General features: G+C 39.7%; 1 protein-coding gene across 1 annotated transcript in view; it reads right to left on the bottom strand.

Annotated features, from left to right (window-relative positions):
- The window catches only part of FLT4 (fms related receptor tyrosine kinase 4), a 212,944-nt gene extending 211,367 nt beyond the window's left edge, over positions 1-1,577 (bottom strand). The window contains exon 1 of the mRNA XM_075856190.1: positions 1,189-1,577. Coding sequence (XP_075712305.1) covers positions 1,189-1,246 — 58 coding nt within the window. The 5' untranslated portion in view covers positions 1,247-1,577. The remainder of the gene's footprint in view (positions 1-1,188) is intronic.
- Positions 1,578-26,366: the final 24,789 nt, after the last annotated feature.

Genomic DNA, 26,366 nt, shown 5'->3' with positions numbered 1-26,366 from the left:
AATTATACCTGGTTTAACGTAGAATTCTCAGATAATTTCTCTGATGAAATTATAAAACTAAAATACTGCAGATGCACAAGTGAGTCGGTGGAGAGATTACTAGAGTTATAATGGTCCAAATATGTTCAGAGAAAGTCAGTAAAATGGATAGGCATTTAGGTTTATAAAGTTTGAGGTCAAATGAACTATGGTCTTAAAATGTGGGTTTCAACTAACAGCTTCATTGAAGTTGCCGAAAATATAATGGTCATGAAAATCAAGTTTTTCGTTAAGGAATGAAGCGGTTAATAGGGTAAAATATGGAAAAGGAGATTTACCTATAGTTGGAACACAGGGAAATAATAGGATCATGAATTTAGAAGGTGTATTCCGAGAAGAATGATCTGTGAAGACTATACCAGGCAGTACTAAGATAGGCCAGGTATAGAGACCCCATATAGTTCATATGGGATAATCATTTTGCAAAACTTTGTAAAAATAACTCCTAAGGTTTACAGATGTCCATACACTGTCATGCTCAATATATTAAGGGTTAAGTAGTTAAAGCTGCAATGCCTGAGAATGAGACTTTTATAAAAGTGAAAACAGCCCTCCGCTATTAGCTCACATATATACTACACAATAATGGTCCTAAATCCCGTGTAAACTGTTTCCTGATAATAACAGATGTTGCATGATGTTTATAGGCGTTTGGAAACTGGGGTCTGCTGCGGTCAGGATTTTGCCTTGTTTATGTTTTGGGTGTAACTTGTAGTCATATGGTTTGCTTGTGTTAATGATGGACAGGTTTTATAAATCTGTAGTACAATATTAGTAAATTATACATGGTGTATTAACAGGGGTGGAGGTCCTGAGGATTATACAATGTCAAACGCCATAAAGTAACAAATCAAGGGTGACCCTATAGATTGTTCATTGTGATATATGTTCTCTTGTCTAGTAATCAGATTTCTCATCCGTGGAATACAAACATTGTCCATGTCCTACAAACATTGTCTATGCCCTACAAACATTGTCCATGTCCTACAAACATTATTCACGACCTACAAACATGTCCTACAAACATTGTCAATACCCTACATATTTGACCTAGTTCTTTAAATATTGTCTATGACCTTCACATTTGACCATGTCCTGCAATCATTTATTAGAATCAATCAACATTTCAGAATTACCAAAAATTCTTACCTTTTCTGTCCACAGTAGCAAGCCAAATGCCAAGAATCACGCAAAGGACTCTCTTCATTTCCAGCTTTCCCTTCTTTAGGTTTCACGTATCACCACAGGAAAATATCTCTACCTGATAATATTATTCCCAGGGCAAAGACAAAAAAAGGAAAAATACAAAAAAAAAAAAAAGCACAAAAACAGTACCAACCACAACCGCCCGGGCCCCTGAAGTAGAAAAAATTGTCACCACGGGCTCTTACCCACCGTGACCTCCAAGGTTTGAGCACAGGTGGGAGAAGAATTTTCTAAAATTTAAAAATGTCTTTTCTCTTTTCCCAAACTGAGGGTATGTTAGAATGAGAAATTAAAGAATCCCCTGGACCTTAGAGGAAACTTTTGTGTGTGTGTGTCTGTGTGTGCACAGGGATGAGGATGCATTATACAATAGTTTCCTTTTCCTATGTGTGTTATTAGACGGAGCTCTCTCTCTATTTCCACCAAGCTGCCAGGAAAAAAAAAACTTTTAAAGTACAGCACTTTTGCAAAGGAGGGATAAGGGGGGTGGGGAGGAAAGAAGTTCCTGTGTGAACATATTTATTATTGTTTTAATCTACGTTGCTTGCTACAGACCCGTTTATGTAGCCCCCACCTCTCTGGTCCCAGCACAGGAGATAAATGCACAGTTGCCAGCATCTGAATACATTTCTAGGGACACGACGTTGCTGTGTAGGTAGAACTATGAGTATAACTTGCTGTGCACACTTTTAGTTACACTTTCCAACATGGACAAGACTACAATGTAATGGTGATCAATCTAAAATCCCCCTTCAATAATTGTTAAATTACGTTATATCCCCTATATATACTATTGGTATAATATAAAGTGCTCCTCTTTATTAAATTAGAAATCATTGACGTGTTCCGCAGAACTCACTTCCATCCATGTCCTGAATGAGGTTTAAAATATAATTCTCCTATCTCAAGCACTAAAGCTGACCATAGACATTAGATCAAAGTCGTCCGACCCCGTCAATTTCAGCTGGATCAGCTGACGGTCTAAGGCTTCGTTCACACCAGCGCAATTTTTTTCCATTCTTCTGTTCTGTTATAGGAAGTGTTGGAGCCCTAGCATTACGGAGACTTAAGGCATGCAACGGAATCCATTGACTCTTTCTATGAGGGTGTCCGTTGTTTTTCCAGAAGGAGGCATTTTTCACCAGAACTTCGACGGAGGACCCTAATGGAGCCTCAGACACAGAAATGAACAAAGCCTAAGGCCTCATGCACATGACCATAGGCATGTGCATGGCCGTATTTTCGGGTCGGCCGGCTGCGGACTGTCAGCCGCGAGCCGCCTGCAAATCGCGGGACATGCACAATGAGCCTGGTCCGCAGAAGACGGCTGTAATAAGACATCTCCGTTCTTTCTGTGGTGTGGGCTCCCGGGCCATGCACGGACCGTAAAAACTACGGTCGTGTGCATGGCCCCATAGAAATGAATGGGGCCGCAATTCTCCCGTGGATTTTCGGGGGAATTGCGCCCGCAAAAGCACGTTTGTGTGCATGAGGCCTTATATGTATACAGGTCATCCATTAGTCCCCCAACAGCAGATTTCTGGGGTAAGAAGGTTCAGGCATTTTAGATTCTTTGTTTTAGAGGGGTCCAGCAGCGGCTTTCCCCTCACCCCAAGGAAATAAGCTTACATGTTCAACTGAGGCGGGTTTGCATGTTTGTGGGGCAGTCGAAAAAGAAATCTGTCGGCTGACAGGGCGTTTGACCGACAGCGATCGCATGTGCATCGCCACACATTATATGACTAATTTAATAGGAAACAATCAAGAAATTTATCGTATTAAGGCTCATAAGACATATGCTTAGATCCCAACTAGGGAATCCGATCCCATCCTTGGGATATAAGGAAAGCCTTTCCCAAAAAAAGGCTTTCGGAAAGGCTGCCCTGAACTTCTAGAGCTAGATCCAATCACATCGTTGGCACTGATATAAAAGCTCAGCACCGAGCTGTATTACCGCCATAGTTTCTCAATGTGCACATCGAACCTAAAGTATCAGACAGGGTTTTATAAGAAATTAAATTTAAAAAAATTGAAAATCTTTTTTTTTAAATGAGAGAGTTGCAAGGACACCTTATACCATGACTGTTGGCATTGGCTTCAGCTTGATAAATCAACAAGTTAGCAGTCAGCCATAGAAAATAATTTTATCTGTGATTTCCCATTTCTTATATAGCACCAACATAATCCACTATTGTACACAGCATTTACTCTAGTCACGCCCATAGGAAATGATGGAGTTACATGAAGTCGTGGTATGTATCTATCATTGCTATTTAACAAGATTCTATACAAAAAAGTTTATATACAATGAAAATTATGAAAATGTACCTTTAGCTTTGATACACAAATCATTTATGAATTAAAGAGAAACTTCTGCAGATGAATACAAAGTCCCCTGCGGGTAACTCCTTTTACCCCCCTCTGTTAGCACATAAAGGGGTATTCTATCAATAGCATGTGATGGCATATTACTAGGATATGCTGTCACTTTCTGATCACAGAGACTCCAACTGATCATAAGAATAAAGGACCTGAGTCCCCCTTATCATTTCCCCTGCACAGCATTGCAAACGTCTAGGTGCTTTGCAGAAAACGGTCTGAAAATCAGCCCCAATCTAGTGAATAAAGATGAGTAAAAAAGGGAAAAATTCAGAAGCTTTGGTGCTCTACAAGGCACTGAGCCGTTTCATTCTAGTGATCAGCGGGGTTCGAGCTAGGGCTACAAACTTTTCCGTCCAAAAATACCCAGCCAGGTTTTTGGTGCATTTAAACATGTTGGTTTTGTGGCTTTTTTTTTTCTGTAATTTTGCACAAATCATGCAAAAAAAGGCAGAAAACTGGAATTCGCTGATGTGACACTTGGGTGGACGTGGCAAAGAAGGAAAGATAACGACACTTGTTATTGTCACAAAGAAAAAATAACTGGCCTGGTAACAACCCAAGTCTCATCACTCAGACCCCATCATGAGCAATGGTCAGCATTTCCTAATACCATGCCATCTCTTGCTACATCTTTTAAATAAAATAGAATGAAAAATGTATAAAAAGAGACAAAAAAGTTGAGCAGTTCCCCATCCTAACCAATCACATCACTTCTTTAATTTTCTAACCTGCCCTGGAAACATGAAAGCTGGAATCTGATAGGCTGCTATGGGCAACTTCTACTTTTTGTTTCTTTTTATACATTAGATCAGTCTTATTTCTTTCCACTCCCTTTTATAAACATCTGGTTATCTACAAGTGAATATTATTTGCATCGCTTTAGTACCATAGTAGAAAGAGCATGCCTGATTTGCCGGCCCATATGTTTGCTATTTGTAATTCTTTATAGTAACAAACCCTAAGTGACTCTTCAAAATATTATAGATAAACTAATAAAACAAAACCAAACATTAACTGACAGAGACATAAACAGCAAATAGGAACCATTTGGCCCTCCCGGTATGTTAGGGCTTAAAGTGAAATACACAATAGCTATAAGATTTATTTCACATAATGCGAATGATCAGTAAAACATGTCAGCCATATGAAGATAACTTTGTCTATACATATTTCTTATACATTTAGAAAAATAAACTGCACCACTCACTACTCTGTGCTAAACATTGGAATTGTTAAAGCATCATTTCAGTTTTAATAAGTTGAGTAACTTTACAAATTGTTTTATTTTAATATTATTCTGTTTTTGTACCATTTTACATTTATATACATAGCTGAATTCAAATTCTGCTGGTTGCCCTTGGAAACAGACAGCAGTTCAGCTCCCCTCCACCGTCAGACATGTGACTTAACAGTTTGTCTGTGCTGTCTTAGTTCCCACAATGCAATGATGGGAAAGCAGTAAAATTCTGAATTCAGCCTTACATATGAATGGTGCATGGTGTTCTTTTAAAGTGAAATGCTGAGCAAAATGTGTTAATTGAGGGAATGAACCAAAAATTAGCATTGAACATAACAGATGCTTTACTTGAAAATGAGTACTCCTCTGAAGCCTGTTTTTACTTTTCAACATCCAAGACCCAAGAATATGGAAAATGTGCTACAAATTCTATGAATTGCAGAAGCAGTAGTCAGATAACACAGCCCTCTTTTCACATCAGTGTAAGTGCTATACAGCTATTGGCAACAGTGACTATATACAATTAAGACTCTGTTCACATCTGCGTCAAGGCACTGCAACCGTGATGTATGACGGACACCAATGGAACCAATTGACTTAAAGAGGCTCTGTCACCAGATTATAAGTGCCCTATCTCCTACATAATCTGATTGGCGCTGTAATGTACGCTGATTGATCACTGATTGGTCAGCGTCATATACTCCTCTGTACAACACCCAGTTGGTAAAAAGTAAAAACACGCCCAGTTGTCCATTGAGAAACTCATTAGCATAAATCTAAACTAGCTCATAACTTGCTCAAAAATGATCGTTTTTCAAACTAAAAACCACTGCTGTTATCTACATTACAGCGCCGATCAGATTGTGTAGGAGATAAGGCACTTATAATCTGGTGACAGAGCCTCTTTAAGTGTCCATCAGGTTTCCGTCATATTGTTCGTCCTTTTGCCGGACACAATAAAGCAGCAACAACGGAATCTGCAATGGAGCCTCTGATGCAGATGTGAATAGAGCCTAAGCAAGCACTGATCGATCCTCCTGCATACCCATTTGCGTGCCAGGAAGAGACTTGCACCCAGCAGGACTATGCTTTCCTGCATTCAAATGAGCAATAGGGGCTGGGAAAGTGCATAGTCAGTGATAGAAAGTGATAGAAAGTCATTGCTGGGCACGGCAGGGGGTGACATAATTGTTCCAGGTTCACCCAACAGCTGGATAACACTTATCCTTGTATGAAAAGAGAGGAGTGGTTTTGACAACCACTGCTGTTACCTGCAGTGTAGTTGGCATTGTCCTCGGGCCTTTTACAGAGCCAGGAAAAAGTGAAGAACATGCCTCTGAGGGTCATTTTATACAAGTAAAGCAGCTGGTATGGTAAATGCAGATATTTGGTCAGTTTTCTGAATTAATATTTTTTGTAAACTTTATGGTGCAAATTCTTGTTCGCACTCTTTAAATGCACAGATGTGGATCACTGAGTAAAGTGACCTGATTCAGATAAAACGAAAGCTAGTAGAACGGAGACATAATTCCGCATCTTGGATTGCATTTGTGGTTAGGGTTCCAAACCATAGGCTAAGCACCTCAGTGCTACTATACCTTGTCTAGGAAAGGCAAGATAAGTTGGCAACAGTAGAAAATTCAAGGGGGTACTGAACCATTTACTGAGATCTAGCTATGTGTGAAGAAATCTCTGCATTCCATTAAATGAAGACTGTATTCCTTCAGAATCAGTTTAAAGGGATTATTCCAGTCAGTGATCGTATGTGGATAAACAGATTGAGACTAGATGATCTAAACCTTTCCAATATAATATTAAAATATGTTGGTTGAAGGATGCAATAAGTACCAGGCAACATAAGAGTTAATGTGTTTTCATATTAAAGCAGAAAATCGTGACACCACTGCAATCAATTTCTGGATCTAGTTGGATTCTCACGCTCTGTTAATAGATATCACATATAAGTTTCGGGTTTTAGTGGTCGATTGAGTAAAATTGCTTTGTGGGCCCTCAGCCAAGCAACAGCCATTCCTGTCTAGTTTCTCAACATGTTCAAAAACTTCAAGTTGTAAAAAAACAAACGAAAAAATCTTTAATGGAAAAATACGGGGAAGAGAAACTAAACATTGGACAAATAGAAGATGGCTGATATAAATAAATTATACTGACAAGAGGATAATGGAAAAAGCATATAGGGGTTTCTGGCTTGGAAGATCCATTTTCCAACATCCTAAAAAGGGATTCCAAGGTATAGAAGGGAACAAAGAAGACTACAAAATAACTTCTCTCTCTCTGTCTCTCTCTGGATGACCTGATGTGTCCATACGTTACACGGATGGCACATTGATTTCAATAGACACCATGTAATGCATCATTTTTCCTGTGGGGGCACTACAGGAGACTGGAACACTTGTTGCCAGATTCCACAGACAGATTACAGTTGATTGCTGAGGATCTCAGGCGTAGGACAATCTGTGATCACCTTATTTTTAAGGGCCCTTGTTAACAAAAATGGATTGTTCTTTGCAGACAACCCCATTAATAACTACTAGTTTGACTATTTTTATTATTTTATTGTTATTAATATTATTATTTTGATATTTATTTTTATAAATCTCATTTACTCATCACATCAGAGCGGAGTAAGATATAGTAGCATACTTGCCACAGAGGCCCTAATTATCCCATTTGTTCTACACCCCGATAGGCAATGCTGCTCCGAGTAGAGTAAAACTAAGAAAGCCCCACTTTACTTTTGACTTGATGGTGGTTAGATAGCTTTTGTACATAGTGGCGGAGCAACTGTAAAGTAGCTGCAATCTAGTGAATCTGTGGGGTGTGCTACAAAGCTTTCTCTCCAGAGGCTGGCAGGTATCCTTACCCTCCTGGGATCACCAGTACTCTATAGGGGTTTTATAGTGTTACAGAACTGACCTGCTATTCCTAGAACAGAAAAATGAGGGTGGAGCATTGCAGTGACCATCACTTGCATCCGAATTAAAAATCTGTGCCTTAAGAAGGGGCAGTTCATTGTAGGACCCACCATATGGTCAGCCGGGCTAAGTCTGGGCCTGCCTTATATTTTTTAATTCTGTGACGCTTCATTATACAATATTTTCTATTAAATGGTTTCTTTTGTGTTTCTATCACCAGGCTAGAAATAGTTAAACTTCCAGAATGCTGACAAAGGAGAAAAAAAAATCAGACCTGTAAAGCTTTAGTCTTCAAATTCGTTTCCTGTTTAGCCTTTTTTCCATTGGACAGGAAGTGATGTCATCTTTCATTGCATATGGCAGTCACAGGAAAACAATAATTATTTTTCTCTCAGCCTTAGTTCCTGCATCTTGACATTTACAGGCGTTGCTGTAAACTAGTAACTTCTCTCACTTTGACTCTGCATTAGAACAGTGCACTCTTTTCCCTTTCCTTAGAGACCACACAGCAATAAGTATTAAGGTGAATAGGTGTTTTACTCCATCAACTGGACAAATAACACATGTGGTGACATCACTGTCAAGTCCAAAGCATGTGATACCATGGCCTCATGAACAGGAAACCGCTGAAGGGCTGGTCCCTGTTTCAAAGGGACAGACAAAAACAAAACAAGGGCCATAGAAATTTGGGTACAGAAAAATACAGACGTATGTCACATTGTATCTTTTTCCAACAGTGACATTACAAAACAAAGAGCCAGTGACTCATGTCTGCCATGTGAACAATAAAAGGGCTTGCAACTTATTAGCTGTACTTCAGCTACAGTGACATGCGGCCAAAATCGTATATGTAGATGGATAATACTTGACAGTCCTTATGTATTTTATTATGTTTTGTGATATGTATCCATTCTAATTAAAATGTTCTTAAAGTGCAGCTAAACGTTTGACAAACTTCTGACATGTCATAGTGAAATGTCAGAAGTTTAGATTGGTGGGAGTCCAAGCACTGAGACCCCCACCAATCGCTAGAACGAAACAGCTGAAGTGGTCGTGTGAGCGCTCAGTCGCTTTGTGTCTGTTCGGCTTTTTCCGGAAATAAATGTATCGTGTACGGACTCAATAGAAAGTCTATGAGCCGGTTATCCGATACATCGGCTTTCCGGAAAAAGTCGAACAGACACGAAGTGGCTGAGCGCTCACACGAGCGCTTAAGCTGCTTCGTTCTAGCGATTGGTGGGGGTCTCAGTGCTCGGACCCCAACCAATCCAAACTTCCGACATGTCACTATGACATGTCAGAAGTTTGTCAAACGTTTAGCTACACTTTAAAGAGGTTGCCCACTGACTGCTCCCCAAAATGATGAGCGGGTACAATTGGAACCACCACAATCAGTTATTATTAAGAAGAAAATCAATGCTGTGGGAGAAATGAAGCATTGCACCACGTCAATTGAAGTCAATAGGTGTCTACTATACACTCAGGGCGTCTCTTCATTCCGGATAATAGAGGATGTGTTCCCCACCCCATTAACTCTACAAGTCCTAATATAATGTGTTTTGCTGTCTTTGGAAATGACCAGTTGCTCAGAAGAGAAATGGATCCTGGGAGAGTGGTAGTTCAATATATCTGAATTAGGTTTCTTAAGCAGAGAACATACAGTTTACCATATGGGCACCCATGCCACAGGGCCCAGTACCCCATGACAAGAGTTATGCGTCCTCTATTTATCACTTTGTTACACAGGGTTCACAAGGAAGGGCGTACATACCATAGAGGCAGAACATGTGGCTGGTTTTGGGGCCATTGGAGAGAGGGGGCTCAGCCAGGGTTGGTTCCGTCACTTTGCTACTGGGTGGTCTCCAGAGGAATTGCATTGTTAGCAAGAAAGTGTTGGAGAACCGGACCAGGAAACATGGAAAGGGGATGAAGAGTGAAAAAAAAAACAAATAACAAAAGCTTGCACCATAATGGGGGCCAAATTTGATCATTGCCATGGGACCCATACTCTTCTATGTACAGTACTGTTCACAAGGTGTTGATGTTCACACAAAATTAAGGTTCCTAATGTGACTTAAGTCTAAAAACCTGACATTACCATTTTATCCAGTGCTAGTATACAGCTTCAGACATGTTGGTGAGCCCCCATCACACATTCCCATCTGCGGTTTGGAGTGTCTGCTGCCAGTAAACCTAACCAGACTGTAGTTCCCTCAAGATGGTAGGAAAGAAATAGCACTAATGTTAAAAAGTCACTCTCTCTGAATGGTTTGCAATAGCCCATTCAACTGCAGGTGTCACTCATCATGAACATACACTCCACAGTGCAAGCAAGGATGCCAATATACATCTAGTTCTTTAATTTTTTTTGTTTAAAACATTTACAAAGTGACCTGCTTGTTCTACAGCGGGTCGTGAGGAAAGTAGATACTATCACTGGAAATAGTGGCAAGACAATACTAGCTTCTTTCTTGCTTCACCAGCCCATATTATGTCTTTAACGCCTGTGTGGGTCATCTTGATGGGACTTTAATCTGTGCAGCAATGAAATGCTTGGATATTACATCAGAGAGGACCTCTTCTTTCATTTGGGAGCAACCATGCAGTTAAGCACATAATCTCCAATGTGCGACCGATGGTCTAGAAAGTTTGAGCACCATCTCATAGGGAACCCCTGTGCTGCACAATGAAGTTAATAATACAGTTCATGTAGCTCCTAGTCCTGGTAACATTGGTGGTCTCTGGATATTTGGAGCTGTATGCCCAGGCCTAACTCCAAGTTAAGTCTTCCTCAGTAATTTCTGTAGATTTCTTATGTTTCATGTGCTAACATAGTTTGAGAACACCTGTGATGGGGCATCCTAGGATGTTATGCTGCTCAGTCCTATATGTATGACTACATATGTGTGTAAGCTGAATTTTTACACTAGTAGCCACTGTGCATGTTATATTGACCAGTCCAGTAGTGTTCATAGCTGTTATATATTTTGAGGAAACAAAATAAATCATTATTATATGCTCGGTAGAGCTAGAAGCATAACAAGACAGAATTTAAAGACTGCCTAGAAGAGCTAAGAACCTAGACAAATATGCTTGAAACACAGTATACGGATAGATACATATAAAAACATTAGGAAATCAGGTAGACTATGGAATATAGTTGTGCAAGTAAGCATAAAGGTGCAGTAAGTGTAAAAAAAAACACGAAACCGCACTGTGTGAACAAGGCTGGGATTGTGCAGTAGCAGCGATGGTGCAAGATCAGGGATGGTGTCAGGACATGGCTATGCTGGATGGATACGAAGGCCCACTGCCCTTAGAGTGGGCGCTGTCCCCCTGGGTATAGGTGCCCTTTAAGCTACATGTGGCAGTGTGCACTAATAGTAAAGGAGGCCATCGTAGAACTAGAGGGGCTTAAACAAGTGCTCTGCCCCCTCAAAATGTCAAATGGTTCTGCCACTGTCCCTCCATAAACATGATGGAAAGTGTTAAAGACAAAGTTCAGCCGCACCGTGTAAAGGGTAGCATACATTTTGTACTGTGGGTATATAGTTTATTTTAGAAACATCTAGAATACATTTCCTATATAACAATGTGTTTTTCCTGCAAATCTTTCATTTTACATAGTTATTATTCTGGAAGTCGGATACTAGGTAGACCTACACCTATACAGCTATTGTGAACAGGTTCCTATGACAGTTTTACAGCTTTTGGCAGTCATAAAGAGATAAACAGTGACTGTTATGAGCTCGGAAAGACTCATGTCACACTATTGTCTTTTTCTCAGGTATGGTATGTCTCACTAATAACATTATTTACGGATTTACCTAAAAATGTAAGAAAATGTAGACTCTAGACATTGATTGTGTCAACCACGAGAAACGGCAGCTTTTGAGGAGGTGGCAACTAAACACTGCATAATGTATATAGTATGTATTATCTGTATGTTATATATCCTATAAAACCTGCCACCTAGCAGCCCCCTTTACGCCAATGGTGAGCTGATGTATGGCTACTGGCATTCCTGACCATTAGCCAATATAACTAGTTTTACCCTAAAGCACTATGTTACACAACACCCATTGAAGTTAATGGAGAGCTGCTCTTTTCTGAAGATCTCCACCCTAGCTACTGGAGGGGGCTCCTTAACAGGGGTTGTCCTGAGTGGAAAACTTTTTTAGAGGGGTTTTCCCATCATCGACATTCATGGGCTATCAATAGGGCATGCCATAAATGTCTGACTGCTGGGACCACGCTGATCCTAAAATAGCTAATTGAAAGATAGATGGTAGATAGATACATAGATAGATAGATAGATATGAGATAGATAGATAGATAGATAGATAGATAGATAGATAGATAGATAGATAGATAGATAGATAGATAGATAGATAGATAGATAGATAGATAGATAGATTTAAAAAAAACGGCAATTTTTCTGCAATAGATATAAAGTATTTGTGCATGTACTCCTTTTGACCATGGCTTTTTGACTTCACTTTGCAGATGTAGACTCATAATAATATATGAAGATGAGGAAGAGGAAGCCCATACAATAGAGAGACAAAAGAGGAATAAAGTGGGAGAGGCCGTCATGTGAATGACAGATATACAGAGAGAAGGGGAAGGAGGATGAGACAGTGAGGGACAGAGGAAAGGAGCAGAGGAAGTGTGTGTGAGGGACATATAAATCACCCAGCAGATAAACAGGGGGAGAGGGAGAGGCAGTAAGAGTGGGGATATTGAGAAATTAGGATATATCACCGGCTGGTGACAGCCGCCTCGGCAGGCAGGGGGGCAATATGAGGGGTGGGGAGAAGATGACACACATTTTGTGAATATGAAGAGGAAAGTGATTGATAGGGATAAACAGGAGATACAGTTGAGTAGTAAACTGGGGGAATATGAGATTGAGAGAGGAATGAGATTGTGAAGACTTTCTAGAGAATGAGATGTGATACAGTCTGCCTTCTCTATATTTACATCATTCATAGGCGTAACTTGAAGTTCCTGGGCTCCAATGCAAAATCTGTAACAGGACCTAGTACCATATATAATACTGATGTTTTCTGTTGTGGCACGGGGCCTTTGGGCCCCCTCAGGCACCAGGGCCCAAGTGTGACTGCTACCGCTGCACCCTCTATAGCTACAACCTTGGCACCATTGTTTCTCAACTCCATTCCTCAAGTATTGTACTTCCTGAACATTTTATATTTTAAGGAGATAACACCTTAGGCATTAATTCAGATTGCCATAATATGGCTTCATACCGGAGCCATATATTTAGTACCAAAAACGAGATCAGATTCCATCAGAAAAAAAAAGGAACATCTTTTCTGAAGGTTTTGTTTAGGAAAGGTTTTCTAACTTTGTCCTAATGAGATCTGATCCCGTATTTGTCACCAAAAATATGACTCCAGTATTGAGCCATCATACGGCCTCCACATGGAGACATATTATGGCCCTCTCGCTGCAGCCTTAGGGATGAAAGGACATACCATATGTGCAAGCTGTGTAGCTGCACAGTGGCCAAGTAGGTAAGGGGGGACACTGCCACCCTAAAAGCAACTAGCTGAATCTTTACTGTCAGTTAAATTGCATGTAAAGGACTGAGATAATAAATTTCATTGCTCACAGAAACTAGTGGATTGTTATGGAAACATAAGGGGGTGCTCTTTGATGAGCTTTTGGAGAGCTAGGGGCCCACGTACTGCTCTTGCACATATGTGTTTTTCATCCCCTGGTTAATGCCCACACTATATTCAAGCATGTTGAGTTATTAATGGGAGGTGTACCTGTAAAAATGCTCCCCCATAAAAAAAAAAAAAGAAGCAAAAAACAGTGGCTTTATGAGGAAATGATTAAGTAAAAGGGGTATTCCCATGTAGGGAAATTGCTAATATATGTAATTCAGAAGGGCTGGATTATAGATGGGGTTGAAACTTCGTATCGGTCAGCGATTTAGCAGTTGAAAAAGTGGTCTAAGGAGAATCATTTGGTTTTGAATTTGGAGAAAATAAAATAGATTTTGTAGGGAAAGTGCAGGAGCGTTCTCAGATTAGTATTGGTAGAAATTTAGTGGAGTTAGTGTGCAGGGCCGGCCTTAAGGGTGTGCGACCTGTGTGCACAGGACACTGCATCCTCCCAGCATGTAGGGAGCGCCACTTAGCTCTGACTCTATTCTGTCCTCTGCTCTTCGTTACACACACAAAGTAAATAAGAGCCGAGGAGCAAGAGCAGAGAAGGAATCTGCGCCCACTGCCCATACTGCAAGAAACCTGTGATCCTGTCAACAAGGAGAGATGGTAAGTGTCTATGGGCTGCCCCTTATATACCCTGCTGCCTTTATGTACCCTGCTGCCCCTTATATACCCTTCTGACCCCTATATACCCTGCTGCCCATTATATACCCTGCTGCCCCTTATATACCCTGCTGCCCCTTATATACTCTGCTGCCCCTTATATACCCTGTTGCCCCTTATATACTCTGCTGCCCGCTATATACTCTGCTGCCCCTTATATACCCTGCTGCCCCTTATACACCCTGCTGCCCCTAATATACTCTGCTGCCCCTTATGTACCCTGATGCCCCTTTATTCCCTGCTGCCTCTTATATACCCTGCTTCCCTTTATATACCCTGCTGCCCCTTATATACCCTGCTGCCCCTTATATACTCTGCTGCCCCTTATATACCCTGTTGCCCCTTATATACTCTGCTGCCCATTATATACTCTGCTGCCACTTATATACCCTGCTGCCCCTTATACACCCTGCTGCCCCTTATATACTCTGCTGCCCCTTATATACCCTGCTGCCCCTTATACACCCTGCTGCCCCTAATATACTCTGCTGCCACTTATGTACCCTGCTGCCCCTATATTCCCTGCTGCCTCTTATACACCCTGCTTCCCTTTATATACCCTGCTGCCCCTTATATACTCTGCTGCCCTTAAGGGAAACACCACATTTTCATATATAATGCACTGCATGATATGCATACATATACATACATGCATACCTACATACACACACACACACACACACACACACACACATATATATATATGCCTCTGTGTGTATTTATATGTGTCTGTGGGTATAGTTATCATCTACAACAATCTGTACTCAAAGCGTTATCACTGTGTCATCTGTGGTGTTACATAGGACTGACACTACTACATTATCTCTACTCAGAGAGTTATCACTGTGTTATCTATGGTTTTACATAGGACTGCAGGTAACATCCTCTACATTACCTGTACTCAGAGAGTTATCTCTATGTTATCAGCGGTGTTACATAGGACTGACACTACCACATTATCTGTACTCAGAGAGATGTCACTGTGTTATCTGTGGTGTTATATAGGACTGACACTACTACATTATCTGTACTCAGAGAGTTATCACTGAGTTATCTGTGGTGTTACATAGGACTGCAGGTAAAACTACTACATTATCTCTACTCAGAGAGTTAACACTGTGTTATCAGCGGTGTTACATAGGACTGCAGGTAACATCCTCTACATTATCTCTACTCAGAGATTTGTCACTGTGTTATCTGTGGTGTTACATAGGACTGCAGGTAACACTACTACATTATCTGTTCTCAGAGAATTATCACTTTATCTGTGGTTTTTCATAGGACTGCAGGTAACACTACTACATTATCTTTACACAGAGAGTTATCACTGTGTGTTATCTGTGGTGTTACATAGGACTGCGGGTAACACTACTACATTATCTTTACACAGAGTTATCACTGTGTGTTATCTGTGGTGTTACATAGGACTACATATGAAATCTACTACATTATCTGTAATCAGAGAGTTATCACTGTGTTATCTGTGGTGTTACATAGGACTTCATGTGAAATCTACTACATTATCTGTACTGTGTATATATGTGCCTGTGTGGGTATATATGGGTCTGTTTGTGAATGTGACTTTGTGCTTGTATATATGTGCCTTTTATGTATTTGTGTATGTTCCTATCAGTGTATTTATCTGCCGGTGTGTGTGTGTGTGTGTGTGTGTGTGTGTGTGTGTATATATGTGTCTGTACGTCTATATATCTACCTGTATGTAAATATTCCAGAATGTGTGTATATATATTTGCCTGTATGTCTAAATATCTGTCTTTATGTATATCAGTAAATATGTTCCAGTATGTGCGTGTCTATATATGTGGTTAATTTTTGGTTTTTGTAGGGGGCGGCAATAGAGAGTCCTGCACAGGGCGCCATCCAACCTAAGGCCCGCCCTGAGTGTAGGAGTTTAATCTTTTTAGGATTACTATTTCTTATGATAGGACATGGTCTGCAACAATATGTGGTAATTGAAAGGCTATGTAAAGCTTTGTAGGCTTTTTTTAAATATTATTTAATGTATGTGGTTAGTGTTTTTAAACTGTTTTCTAAGAGATATTTATTAAAAATTTTATTTCGTTTTAGCGCTGCATCCACTAATATAATCCCAATACCGATCAAATCTAAATTCATCAATTTAGATTTTATCAATTTAGATTTGATTGGTATTAGGATTAATTATTAGGATATTGTATGTCAGAGGCACATACAAGCCGCCATCAACTGCCCCCCTCAATCCAGATTGCTGACGGATTTGATTTACAATTTAGGCATTATGCAGCTTCTATATATAGTGGATACATAGAAGCTGCAGCGCTAAAACATAATAATATTTGTAATAACTGTCTATTGTTAAACAGTTTAAAAGCACTAAATACATTCATTATGTTTTGTTTTTTTTTTTTAAAAAAAGGTTTACATAGCCTTTCAGAATGCTCAACAGCATATTTATTTTTTTAAGAAGATTTAAAAAATGTGGGTTTAGTGCTGAGGTTCTGCAGAGGTTTTATCAAGCAACTAATGAGAGTGTTTTAACCAAGGGATAACTGTTTGGTTCGGTATGGCGACTGTGAGGAAACGGCGGTTGTTATATTGGGTGGTGAAAACTTGTGGACCTATTAGGGTATGTGCACAAGTGAACTGGCTTTTACATCTGAAAAAACAGACTGTTTTCAGGAGAAAAAAGCTGCGTCGTTTCAGACGTAAAAGCTCCTCCTCCCATTTTGCGAGGCGTCTTTGACGGCCGATCATTTGAGCTGTTCTTCATTGAATTCAATGAAGAACGGCTCAAATTACGTTTCAAAGAAGTGTCCTGCACTTCTTTGACGAGGCAGTCATTTTACGCGTCGTCGTTTGACAGCTGTCAAACGACAACGCGTAAATGGCATGTCGTCTGCACAGTACGTCGGCAAACCCATTCAAATGAATGGGCAGATGTTTGCCGACGTATTTGAGCCGTATTTTCAGGCGTAATTCGAGTCATAATACGCCTCGTTTACGCCTGAAAATAGGTCGTGTGAACCCAGCCTTATTGGTTGTAAAATTCTGGAATTGTCAGGTGCCTTTGAGAGACAAGGCAAGGTGTGTGTGAGTACAGCAAACAGGATTTTGAATGATCATTCAGAACCATCCCATGGTCTGTTCAAGATATTATCTTCAGGTCGAAAATATCGGACTATTAGGGCAATAACAAGTAGATTTTATCCCACTACTGTGCGTCTTTTATGTATTGATGTGTTTGTGATTGTGCAATGTATTTCGATAAATTCACAGTGTTCTGAGGGGTAGTTCACGCTGCGATTTTTGGCGCTGATTTTGACATGGAAACAATGCCAAGAAACGCCCCAAATTGCCCCCCATTGATTTCAATGGGAGGCAAAGGCTTTTTCCCCCAGGCGACTTTTGGCTGCTCGCGTTAAAAAAAAGCAGCATGCTCTTTCTTCCAGCGGTTAATGCCACTAACCTCCCATTAAAATCAATGGGAGGCAGAAAAAAAACTGCGGCTCTCGTTTTGAATGTTTTTTGCCTCAGTTTTGGCATTACTTTCAATGGATAAATAAAAAATTTGGGCAAAAAACATGCAAAATCGCGAAAATAAAAAAGAATATATCTATATATTATATACCTATCTATCTCATATCTATCTAATATACTGTATATTTTTCTATCTATCTATCTATCATCTATCTATCATCTATCTATCTATCTATCTATCTATCTATCTATCTATCTATCTATCTATCTATCTATCTATCTATCTATCATCTATCTATCTATCTATCTATCTATCTATCTATCTATCTATCTATCTATCTATCTATCTATCTATCTATCTATCTATCTATCTAATCTATCTAATCTATCTATCTATCTCTATCACTTACTGACTGGTGGGGCTCCGACTGCTATGACTCCACTGATAATGATCCACTCGGAATGATTCTCCACCCCACTCAGCATGATCCTTACAGATGTTGGACCCCCACCGATCATAATGTTATGACATACCCTAGGAATACCCATAATATTATAAAATGGGTATAACACTTTAAAGAGTGTGGTAGATATTAAATAGCTGAACCATATCCTTTGAAGAAGATCTGAGATTTCCTCAAAAAATTCAAATTGCCACAATACCTGGATTCCTGCCTTCCCCATCAGAGTGACTTAGGTTCATGCCCTGTTGACTGTTGACGCCCCGGAAACTGCCCAGTTGTCAATTTATACATGAATTAGCGGTCAAAGCGAACATAGAAAGATTTAAAAAAGGAAAAATCTAATCAGAGGGAAAGCAAGATTCCAGTTATGGCGACAATTAAATTTTTTTGGGGACATGACAGGTCCTCTTTAATAACAAAGGAACAATGGGAAGATTGAATTATTTTAATTTGCAATGGTCACAAAATGTATTGATTTCCATGATTCAAAAATTTACACCACTCATTTTTTAAAACAAAAGGGTAAAAGGCATTGGGCCCCATGAACTATCTGGTCCCAGGTGTGACTGCATCTTCAGCGCCCCCTGTAGTAACGCCCATGGCTTAGACAAAACAATGAAAAACATCAACCACATTGGAACAGCGTTACTGACACATACATTAGTGACGGTACAGTGTAGAAAATCTGCTTCAGACAGCTGAAAACTTAATATAATGATTTATGTAAGGAAAAGTCGTACAGTTCAAGCACACAACCTTACCGAACACTTACAGTCCAAGAAAATAATATTGCCAGACAGTTAATAACTCATATCAGAACATGGTGTCATGCGGTAACAAGAAATAAATAACAGAAGTTTTCCTTCTCTAAAGAGTGCTGGTTGGATATCATCCTATATGGTCCCACCTTAAACACATTCTATATAAAAAGAGCATTCCTCTGGTATGGGTTCAGAGGACAAGAAGAGATGAAGTCATTGGTCTTTTGTCAGTATTAGTGTCTTGGCTAATGATACATATAAACCTCCTTACGTATAGAGTGGAGCTGACAGCACAGTCTTTATACATCAGTATTACATTATTATTTTGTGCTTATGATGGACATTGCTTTTTCCTGCTTGCTTATATTTATCACACATCATATTGACCCTTTATTACTATCATTACTTTGTATGATTTCAGTTCAATGATATCTATATTATATCAGTGCTAGAGGTGCCATCTGAAAACATTCTCAAATGGTTGGCATTATTTGTGGACTTCATCACCAGAGTCATAGCGGGTGCCAACAAGCCACACTGCCTTGGCCAGGGTATTTAGATACAGGGCTAGGACAGCAAACTGATTCTTTGCCCATGGTGAAGGATTGCCTAGGTACGTATGTGTCAGTCTCTTACCATCAGTAGTTTACATTGACCTGTCTAAGTTTCAGAAGTTCCGAAAACTTTATGTAGCATTTGTAAGCCCAGCAGCAAATTATCAGCTCAAGTTCCTTGAAAAAAGATCTGAAGAATTTGTGATTGGCATTTGGCCCTAGTGCCACAAGATAGTGCAACATCATGAAAGGTGCAGGGGCAGCTAACATATCATGGTAATTCAACGGATATTTAATGACATGAAACATTATCTCACTATTCTAATAATTTTTCCATTTTTTATTATCGGTATTTCCCATATATGATCATCATTATACAAGGTGGCACTTGACATTACACAAAGTTTCAGTTAGGTCCTGTTCACATCTCATTATAGCCTTCCATTGGAGGTATACGTCAGGAGGACACCCGGCGTATGCCTCTGATGGAGGGATGAAACTTATCCTACTGTATAGGTATACAGTGGGATACGTCACCCAAAGCCCCCGGGCAGAATGCTACCTGAAGCGCTGTGGCCGGGGAATTCCTTGACATCACATATATGGATAGTGATGTCAAAAGCTACAATACTGGAGTACCCGGCCAGAGCGCTTTTGGCCGGGAACTCCGGTTCTGGGGGAGCCTTTGACATTACTGTCCATGTATGGACAATGATGTCAGGATCCTTGAGATGATGGTAATGCTCTAGCTGGGGATTCTGGCCCAGGAATAGCCCCTAACGTCACTGTCTATATAGACAGTCATATCATGAGCTTCATTGGGCCAAACTCTGCTAGCGATGCTCTACCCAGGGACTGCATTGAGAAACTCCTGACGTATACGTTTAATGTATAGCTGTAATATACCTGTATACCTGTAATAGAGGCCATACGCTATTGCCTCCTTAAAAAAAAAAAAAGAAGTATACTGACGTATACCAGCCCGACGGAGACAAAAAGGACACTTTTTTGGTCTTCGTTGGGTTAATGGAGGCCTATGGACGTGGGTAGCGTGTACATCAGGAGATATCCCGACTTACGCACTGAACGTATGGGCTACCCCTCTGACTTGTAAAGGGTATGGTCATGCATATGGAGCTCTGATGCTCTCATGAAATGATCTGGGAGCCATCAAACTATGCTATGCCACATATGCTTATCAATTACAATAGTCTTTTAGAGATTCCATGCACTGAGGATTCTTGAAAGACCTGGTGTGATTTTATTTGCGCAAAATACTAGCATTGGGTATTAGGAGATTCACTGACGTTCCCCAACCATTACAAAATATTTTATCACATATTCCTAATTCTTCCAAATATATTTGTGACTTTTACTATTAGATCATTATATTATTTCACAGCATGTATCATTACAAATGTGAATATTATATGCTTGTTTAATGTGCACCTAATTCAATAGGAACCGCAATTTTTCGAATATATTTAGACACAAATTGTCCTTATGAGAACTTTCCTAAAACTATATTTGAACTATTGTTTGAACTCCCCGGGTGGCTTTAAAAGTGGAATTCCTTTCCACCCCCTGCACACCTCACACACCCACAAACCCCCTGAGGACCATATCCAGAAACAGCAAATTGAAAAATAGGTGGGGGGGGGGTATAAAACAGAGATGATAAATACAACTAGATTACGTGTAACTTCACGCCTTCCACCAATGCAAGCAGCGCTGCTTCTTTTACTCTGCTTAGTGTTGTTCCTTTGCAAGAAAAAAACAAGAAAATATTCTAGTAAAATATAACCATTTTAATGCCAAACAAAAGGAAAATTAACGTATTTGTATCAAGACCCCAAGTGTAAGTATTATTAGATATTTTTGTCACTTTGAAGCAGATTTTTTTTCTCTTATCCAACTTACATGAATGGTTTACTTGAATTTGAGCCATACGACAAATATCATAAAGCAGGAGATGGGCCAGGGATAAGCAGGAGGGCACTTGCCTTTTACACAGACAGACTAGGAGCACGTGAAGATCTCTTGCAATTATATTACAATGCAAAAATATTACAATGTAAAAATATAAGGATAGTAAACCCTATTATTTAATATCCCTTATTTATCCAGGCCCTGTGTCAGCAGGAACTCCTGCCCTTACATGTCCTATCCTGTGCTGAGTGAGTGGTATTGGTATGGGCTGAGTGGCAGTCTTATGTACCCGACCCATCTGTATGTCATTTTACATTAGTCGTAAATGCATAACGCTTCTTATTCCCTCTTAAACGGCATGTGCTTATATCTTAGTTTCGGAAGTCACCAAATACACCAGTTCTGACTATACGTAATACTAACGAGAAGGTGCAGCCAGGACCAAGGACAGATTTTAATATAATTTTTCTAATCGCAAAGCCGTTATTTGGCATTTCCTACATGAAATTATTCAGCTACATATCACAATAACAGCACTTAAGTCAAGGGGTCTCCATTGGGCTCACACAGTTTAGGAGGCACCAGTCCATTATTACTGTCCGGCTTCAGATATTCTGGAGGTGGAATGAGATGTAAAATGAATTCTTTCTTTGCTGTTACAAATTCAGTTCATCTTGAGGGAAATGCTGAGATCTGTGAAACGTGAAGATGCTCCAGTTATTCATCTCAAGTAAGAACAACATCCCGGTGATAATCCCAGACACTGTCTGCAGGAATTCCCAGAGGAAGATCTTCATGTCAGTGTGAAAGCAGAATGAGAAATCATGTTTTTCGTGCAGAAACCTGTCCAGGAAAATGTGCCACTAAATACTAAATTGTGCTAAATGTGCACAATGTTCAATAGCGAGCACATATATTTTACACATGTACAAAAAAAGAATTTTAGATTTTATTACATGTTTAAAACTATGGAAAACCCCTTCTCAAAAAAGTTGGAGAGGCACATCAAACTAAGGAACTTGGTGAATGATCAGCCAAGACTAGATATTTGAGAGGATTATATACATTTTAAGCAGGCCATTAACATTGGATTAAAGTGGTCTGAACTCAACGATTTCAGTGGGATTGGTGGAAGAACCAATTGGGGCAACCCAACAGTTTTTCAAAGCCAGATGTCAGGGAAAAATAATTGGACATGATGGACTTCAACATACCCAGTCCTTTATTCACCCAGAAGTTATGCTGCTGCCAGAGATGTCTGACATCTCAGATGTAATTCCCCTTTTCCCATTGAAAGAAACAGAATTACCCAAATTCAGTGTACAAGTTTATAAATGCGTTGGGAGGGATAGCTTTCGGAAAAAGAGTAATATGGGTGATGACAATCTCTGTACAGTGTTGTGGAATATGTTGGCGCTATATAAGCAACAGAAAATAATGTGTATGATCAGCTTTATGTCAATAGTGGAAAATTTACACTTGCAATTTTTGGGAAAACTTTAGAGATCAAGGAGGGTCGGAGTTGGATGGTGCCGTACAAGAAATATAAATACAAAAATTTGCATTGTTGACCATAGCTCCTATTTTTTTTACATTTCAGTTGGATTTCTAGCGCCATTTCCTACATCGAAAGGTCTCCGTAAGAAAAGATGCAGCTGACGTGGATTAAAAAGATCCTCTTCACAGTTGGCAAGATTTTTTTACAGAGAAATTGGAAAAAAATAAATAAATTATGAAGATCATAAGCACTATCTGTCTATAGCTCAGATACTAATGTGAACATATTAGCAGCATTTACTGTTACCTGTAAAATGATGATAATTACAATCATAAGCACATGCTTCTCCAGCTTCAAAAATATGTTGGATGAATCTTTTTTATTGCTGACACTGGACACACGTTCCCAAATTTTCAGACTGTCCTTGAATTTACGGACAGAGGGCAACCCTGGTGCTCTGTTTCAGTTTTAAAGAGGCTCTGTCACCAGATTCTCAAATCCCTATCTCCTATTGCATGTGATCGGCGCTGCAATGTAGATAACAGTAACGTTTTTTGTTTTTTTTAAACGATCATTTTTGGCCAAGTTTATGAGCAATTTTATATATATGCAAATGAGCTTTGAAATGGACAACTGGGCGTGTTTTTTTTTCGTATGTCCAACTGGGCGTGTATTGTGTTTTTAACTGGGCGTGTTTACTTGTTTTACTAACTGGGCGTTGTAAATAGAAGTGTATGATGCTGATGAATCAGTGACCAATCAGCATCATGCACTCCTCTCCATTCATTTACACAGCACATAGTGTTCTTACTAGAACGATGTGCAGCCACATACACAAGTGTCCTGATAATGAATACACATGACCTCCAGCCTGGACGTCATGTGTATTCAGAATCCTGACACTTCTGAATCTTTTCTGTGAGATTTCCAGCAAGGGAAACGAAATCTTGTTTACCTCGTAATCTCGCGATATTACGCGCGGCTTGCTGGAATCTCACAGAAAAGATTCAGAAGTGTCAGGATTCTGAATACACATGACGTCCAGGCTGGAGGTCATGTGTATTCATTATCAGGACACTTGTGTATGTGGCTGCACATCGTTCTAGTAAGAACACTATGTGCTGTGTAAATGAATGGAGAGGAGTGCATGATGCTGATTGGTCACTGATTCGTCAGCATCATACACTTCTATTCACTCCATAGAATTTAATTTAAAAAAATTGTTGCTTTAGGCTTTGTTCACACCACATTTGGTGTGTACGTTGATGACTGCGTAGTCTGGCCACAAAAAATAAAGCGCTATGCATTTTTTGGCATGGGGCCTATGGGTGTGATGTATGCCACTGTATGGCATGCAGTGACATATGTCAGGCCTTTACGTTTGGCGCATTTATTTGGAGATTTTACCAGCGTATACTCAGAATGTAAAGAGCATATGATATGAACAGAGCTTTACTTAGATTTAACAAATTGACTGACTTTTATAAGTTTTATAATTTTTACCAGAAAATGAGTTACATCTAAAAAAGGTAACATGGTGTCCGCACTGCACATTTATGAAACTAATACATGAAAAAACTGGAGAGCAATCAAACAATTATTAAAAGTTAATTTGCTGTTTTCACGTATAGCCTCATAAATAATTTTCTACAGATACTGCAGTATTCCTGCCATATGGCCAAAGTCCATACTAATTTGGCCAAAATATCACGTGGATTATTTAATAATGTGCAAGTTCAATGTGCTGTATATATTTATCTTAAGGAGATAGATTTGTTTTATTAATGTTAAAACAAAGATATACTATAATTCTATGGCTAACAAAGCCACGGGTTTCAGGTGATAATGGCGCGTGATTGTTGTCATGGGGGACACTACTGCTTTCCTTGGTGTATGAGTTTTTATAAATGACCACAAGTTTCCCTTGTCAGCCTTTACAATAAGGAGCTAAACAATGCCACATAGTGCCTGGATAGAGCCATGCAATGCCCAGATACATGGTGCCATACAGTGCCCAGATAGCACCACACAGTGTTCAGATATAATGCTACCATACTGCACTCAGGTAAATAGTACATATAACACCCAGATATTGCTACATAGTGTACAGTATATAGTGCTCGTTCACACTGAGTTTTTTGCAGGCAGAAAAATCTGCCTCAAAATTCCGTCTGGAATTTTGAGGCAGATTTTGACCTGCCTGCACGCCGTTTGCCGCGTTTTTCGCCCACGGCCATTGAGCACGGCAGGCAAAAAACGCAGCAGAAAACCGCTTTCTCTGCCTCCCATTGATGTCAATTGGAGGTCAGAGACGTAAACGCCCGAAGATTGTGTATGTCGCTTCTTTTTCCCCGCGAGCGTTGTTTACCGCTCGTGGGGAAAAAAATGCCTCCGCCTCCCATTAAAATCAATGGGAGGCGTTTTCAGATGTTTTTTGGCACGTTTTCTGACGCGTCAAAAAACGTGTTAAATACCCATTGGTGCCATGGAGTGTGCATATGAATAGTGCCCCATTAGTGCCATACAGTGTCCCATACAATACTACATATAATTGCAGATAGTACCCGAATAAGGCCACTTAAACCTTTCTGTAAATGTTCCTCCGTCTAGCTGGCCTACAATTGCCATATTTTGGCTTAACGGAGCTGTATACTGACCTAAGGCATCAGAAAGCGTAGTCCATGTACAAATAACCAGGCAGACAGCAATATAAGAGAATGTAAGAAAAAATTTATTTTTTCCTGGCACTGCTCTTCTTGTCAATGAATATCAGGTGGAACAATACTTGTAAAATTACAAATATTTATTGAACTATCAGAGCTACGCGTTTCGGAACCAAACCAGTTCCTCCATCAGGCATTGCATTGATGTGTAATTTTAGCTTTTTTTATATATATATATTTTTATGCTTTATGCTATTTTATAGTTTGAATTTAAAAAAAAACAAAAAACATTTTAGCCCCCAAGTGTGCTAGATTCAGCAGAAATCTATTACAGGTTTATTCTGCTGTGCAGCCTTCCACCCTTATCAACATTTGTTTGCTGGTGGACACGAACAGTAACTTTCTGCTGGATAAGAATATAGGAAATTATAGAAAAGGTAAATGGATGCTGTGGTTATTATTATCATGAGGGCATTGTGGCCGTCACCCTTAAGGGGGAACTTTGGATGACACCAATACAAGGAACAGTGGCTGTCATTGTTATGGAGGCACTGTGGCTGTCATTGTTATGGGACATTGTTACTGTTATTGTCATGGGGGCTTTTTGCTGCCATTGTGATGGGGTCATTGTGTCAACCATTGTAATGGGATCATTGTGGCTATTATTGTAATGGGGTCATTATGTATGTCATTGCTATGGGGGCATTGTGGCTGTTATTGCTATGGGGGCATTTTTTAAATATAATTGTTATGGGGCAATATGGCTGTCATTCTTTGGAGTCAATGTGGTTTTCTTTGTTATAAGGGCACAGTTGCTGTCACTATTTTGAAGTTACTATAGTTGGCACTGCTGTGCCATTG

Source organism: Rhinoderma darwinii, chromosome 3 (genome assembly GCF_050947455.1).
Source record: "Rhinoderma darwinii isolate aRhiDar2 chromosome 3, aRhiDar2.hap1, whole genome shotgun sequence".
Lineage (NCBI taxonomy): Eukaryota > Metazoa > Chordata > Amphibia > Anura > Rhinodermatidae > Rhinoderma > Rhinoderma darwinii.
The sequence above is the reverse complement of the archived record's forward strand: the minus strand, read 5'-3'. Positions and strand labels throughout refer to the sequence as shown.